The following is a 4,614-nucleotide window of genomic DNA, read 5'->3' as shown; positions in this document are numbered from 1 at the left end:
GAGATGTGCAATGCTGTAACATGACCACACCCCCCTTTCTATGTGAGAGAGGCAGGGACTTGCCTAAGATCCACAAGGACAGCAGGTGGCCACACCAGGATTCCAGCCTGGTCCTGGTTTGGAGATCCTGGTTTGGACTCCCCTCTGAAGTCCCTTACAGTGGCCCTGTGACCAAATGCTCTCACTATCCCAGTTCCTGGATGTGTGTCTGGGGTCCAAGGTCATATTGAGAAGTGACAGTGGTTTGAAGCCAGGCCTCTGCCACCTTAGAGCCTGTGCTGCTTTTTTGAGCGGGGGGTCTCACTATGTTGTTCAGGCTGGTCTTAAACTCTTGGGCTCAAGCGATGCTCCCGGCTCATCCTCCCAGTAGCTGGACTGCAGGCATGTACCACCATGCTGGATTCCTGTGGCTGTTCATTTGTTTCAAAGCACACTTAGGAGGTGTGCAGAGCAAGGCATTAAGATGAGGCAAGAAAACATAAACTCCCATTCATATTCACTTTATTTAAAAATGGAATAATTTAATTATGCCACATTAGTAATTAGACTGATAGTAGTACTTGTACATAATTTATAAATAAATACACGTACCCTGGGAGTACATGCCCAACACTACTGACTCTTAGGTGCATGATGGAAGAAGGAAGGCTTAGCAGGTAACTGCTTAGTAGCATGGGACCCTCACGCCCCTCTGGGGTGCCACTTCTAGAAGGGTCATAGTGAGGAAATCAAGTATGGGCCGAGGCCTGATGGCCTGGGTTCTAGTCCCCGGTCTGCGACTCCCTTATCTATCCGACCTTGGGTGAGCAACGTGACTATTGATGAGCAATTGTGACTATTTCACAATTTCTGGACGTTGCTTTCAGTGCTTGGCCTGGCTCTGTCCCTGCCAAGGCCAGGCTTCTCTTGTGTGCTTCCTTCAGTTTCTTTCTTGGTCACCATTCTGGCCTCAGTTTTCCTCACTGTGAAATGGACATAATGGCAGTTGAGGCTTGAGGGCGGGGAGGTGAGGGATAAATACTGAGAATGATGCCTGGTTCCATAAATGTGGCAAGTCAGGAAACAGGTGCAGAGAGTTGAAATACGGGGTAATGAGCGGCCAGAACCGGTGGTTAACCAGTCACCCCTGGGAGCTCTCAGCCTGTTTCCTCTGTAAAGATGGGGTTAAGCCACGCACGTGGCTGTTCCAGAGGAAAGAAGTCACATTCCAGAAGAAGGGAAGATGGTCACTGCTGTCCCATCTCCCACAGGGCCTCTGAGAGAAGAGCAAAAGCTCAAGAGATGGATGGCTTGCAACAGGCGCTGGGCTCCACGTTCCCCGGCATCCACAGGCCACCAGGAGTGGGACAGACGCGCCCTCTAGTGGAGGAAGCAACCCCAGCAGCCAAGAATCCTGAGGGCTCCTTGGGTTAAGACACCAAATCCAGGCACTTGGAATCCTGGAGGATCTGGAAGCTGACTCTGACCCACTCGTCCAGACCCAACTCGGAAGCGAGAGAGCCGGGATTTGGAGTTCGCCAGACCCGACTCTCCTTCCCTCTCTTTTCCAAACTCTCCCAGCGCCTCAGGGCTCCTGGAATCTCTGGCACAGCACTTCTCTGTGCCGGGCCCTGAGGGACGGCCTGGCATTTCTGGGCCTGTGTACCAAATGCAAGTAACTCCTTCAATTACTGGAATGACCCAGGATATTCCCACATATATTCCATATTCCATTGTTCAACGTGGGCAGGACTTTTCACAATTTCTGGACGTTGCTTCCAGTGCTTGGCCTGGCTCTGTCCCTGCCAAGGCCAGGCTTCTCTTGTGTGCTTCCTTCAGTTTCTTTCTTGGTCAGTTCACCTGTTTTTTCTCCGGAATATGCCCCCCCCCCCATTGTCAATTTTAGCTTCTCCACATCCAGAAAGAACCCCCCCAAACATCTCTTCTGCCGGAAGGTTCCCCCGACATCAGGAGAGGGCGCCAGGACTTCAGCCACCTGTCAAACTCAGGAGTGCGGGGTTGGGGTACTCAGGGTTCTCGATAACCCCAGGGCCGAACTTGAGCTCCAGGAAGCGGCGGTAGTTGTTAGGTGCCTGCGCCATGAAGCCTGCAAAGGGCAGGGGCACCAGAGGCTGCAGAAAGTGCTCTGGGAACTCGACATCCTGACGGTGGTCTAGCCAGGTATCCTTGGTCATGACCCCGTTGCGGGGATAGAAGGGCCACAGATCTACATGCAGGTGATTGCTCTCGCTGTACTGAACGCGGAAGAAGTCGCCTTCTATGGCCTTCTCCCACACGAAGCCGCGCTCGTCCACCACCGAGCCAGCCTCGGCCCCCCGCAGCTGCTCGCAGTTGCCCACGTCCTCCAGGTAGATGCCCAGGTCCACATCGTAGTCCCATGGGATGATGTCTCCGTGGCGGGCTGCACCGAGCAGCGAGCCGCCCTCCAGCCAGTAGCGCACGCCGGCCGCCTCCAGCACGCCCACCACGTAGCGCGCCGTCTCGCGCAGCGCGCGCAGGCAGCACGGGGGAGTCCAACGCTCCTCGTAGAGGTAAGAGGGCGTGTCACCCACCACGGTCCCGAAGCAGCGCGTGCTCTCCTTGCTGCAGCCGAACCACTCGAGCCTCCCGCCCTCCCAGCTCACTAGGCGGATGCCCGTCGCGCGTAGCAGCGCCGCCCGTCGCGCGCGCCCCTCGCGCTCCGCCTTCCAGCGCGCGTGGGCCGTGGCCAGTGGGGGCTGGCGCGCCGCGGCGAAGGGCAGGTCCAGCAGTTGCACTGCCCAGCCTCGAAGAGAGGTCTGCAGGAAGAGGCTAGTGCCCACTGGCCGCGCCAGGGGCGCTGAGAGGTTGAAGAGGTCGCGGGCGCGCAGGAGCACCACAGCGTCTCCATCCAGGGCGTCACAGCGGGAGGAAGCGGCTGCCGGGCCGTAGCGGGCAGTCCACTCTCTCAGGCTGACGTTCAGGGATAGGCACCGTGCTGGGTTGGCGGTGGAAACAGGGGCGGCCACCAGGCGGGCACTTCCCGCCCTGAGGGCTTCTATCATGCGCTCCAGCTGGCCTGGTGATTCGGCCCGTGCCCCATCAGGCACTAGGGCCACAAACTCGGTGGTCACGTAGGTCTCCGGGCGGGAGGCCGCAGCAGGCCGGTCCAGGGCAGGCTGGAGCAATGCCAGGCGAACGTTGGGGATGCGGGGCAGGGCCAGGGGCGGGTAGGGGAGTGTGTCTGCTGCCACCACCACGGGCTGGGCTGGGTCCTGCTGCAGGAAAGAGTCCACCAGCTCGGACACCGCGTTGTCAAAGGCCTCAAACTCCCGCACGAGGATGGTGACGCGGGGGCCAGTGGCAGATGCACGGCGGGGCCCCCGAGCCCGGGAGTTCTTGGGTTGGTGCTGCAGCCATGAGACATAGAAGAGAACCAGGAGGTTGAGGGTGATGGCGGCTGCTAGGGCAGCCTGGCAGCGGGTGAGCCGCATGGGGCCGAAGTCAGGCCCTAACCGGGCATCCTGGGCATCCTGGGGAGATGGGATGAGAGGGGAGGCTGCAGCTGCTTGTCAGAAGCCCCCTCCCTCAAACCTCAGCCTTGCTCCTCGCCCCTCCCACCCCCAGTCTCAATGCCCCCTCGGTGCTGGGGATGGAACCCAGGGCCTGCAGCATGCCCGGCAAGCCTCCACGGAACCCCACCTCCAGACCCATTGCCTTTCTTCTCCCCGTTCGGCTTTCATTCTGCCTTCACTTCCTCCAGCAAACCTTCCCTGACTCCCAGGCTGGGTTCCTTGAGCCTCCTGGGGTCCTCTTACTCCAGCCTGGCCACTCTAAGCCATCACTGCACAGGGAAGAGTCCTCGTTTCTTACTACATGGGGACAATGGAAGGCAGGACCTGAGGCTGCTTGGTCACTGCTGGAGCCCCAGCAGCACTCAGGACAGAGCCATGTGGTGCTTTCAAGGATTTTCCTCCCAAGCGAATCACTTTACATGTTCAGTCTCATCCTTTGCCTATTCTGGCAACTTCTCCTTCATATTCCGAGTGGGTTATAAATACCCTGGATCCACACCCAGGCCAACTTGCACCTTCCTCTCCAGCACTCCCTCCTCCAGGAAGCCATCCTGATCTCTCCCTCCCACACCTGGCCTGGCACCACAGCAACCCTCAGTGTTACCCCAGGCACCTGCCTTCTGGCCCCTTCTCATTTCCTCAAATCCTGTGCCATCCCATCAACTCCTTCCTGATGGCCAATCAGATCATTTTGGTTTTACAAGAAAAGCCAGAAATGCTTTAAAAAAAAAATTTTTTTTTAAATCAGAATCACACCCCCCTTTAAATTTTTTTTTTTTTTTTTTTTTTTTTTCCAGAGATTGAACCCAGGGATGCTTAACCACAGAGCTACATCCCCAGCCCTTTTTATTTTGAGATAGGGTCTCCCTAAGTTCCTAGGACCTTGCTAAATTGCTAAGGCTGGCCTTGAACTTATGATCGTCCTACCTCAGCCTCCTGAGCCACTGGAATTACAGGTGTGTGCCACTGGCCGGGCCCCCCGATTTCTTTTTTTGTGGTGCTGGGGAGGGTACCTAGGGCCTCATGCATTAGGCAAATGCTCTACCATTGAGCTACATCCTTAGCCCCAGAATTGTCCCAA

The 4,614-nt window shown here is 57.0% G+C and overlaps 1 protein-coding gene across 1 annotated transcript; it reads right to left on the bottom strand.

The window, feature by feature from the left end:
* Positions 1–940: 940 nt before the first annotated feature.
* FKRP (fukutin related protein) lies at positions 941–3,491 on the bottom strand. The gene has a single exon (XM_079119554.1). The coding sequence runs from the start codon at positions 3,450–3,452 to the stop codon at positions 1,968–1,970; it is 1,485 nt and encodes a 494-aa protein (XP_078975680.1). The 5' UTR covers positions 3,453–3,491; the 3' UTR covers positions 941–1,967.
* Between the last annotated feature and the right edge of the window lie 1,123 nt (positions 3,492–4,614).

The sequence above is a fragment of the Sciurus vulgaris genome, assembly GCF_902686455.1.
Source record: "Sciurus vulgaris genome assembly, chromosome: 17".
Lineage (NCBI taxonomy): Eukaryota > Metazoa > Chordata > Mammalia > Rodentia > Sciuridae > Sciurus > Sciurus vulgaris.
Note: the sequence above shows the minus strand (reverse complement) of the source record. Positions and strands in the feature narration are given on the sequence as shown.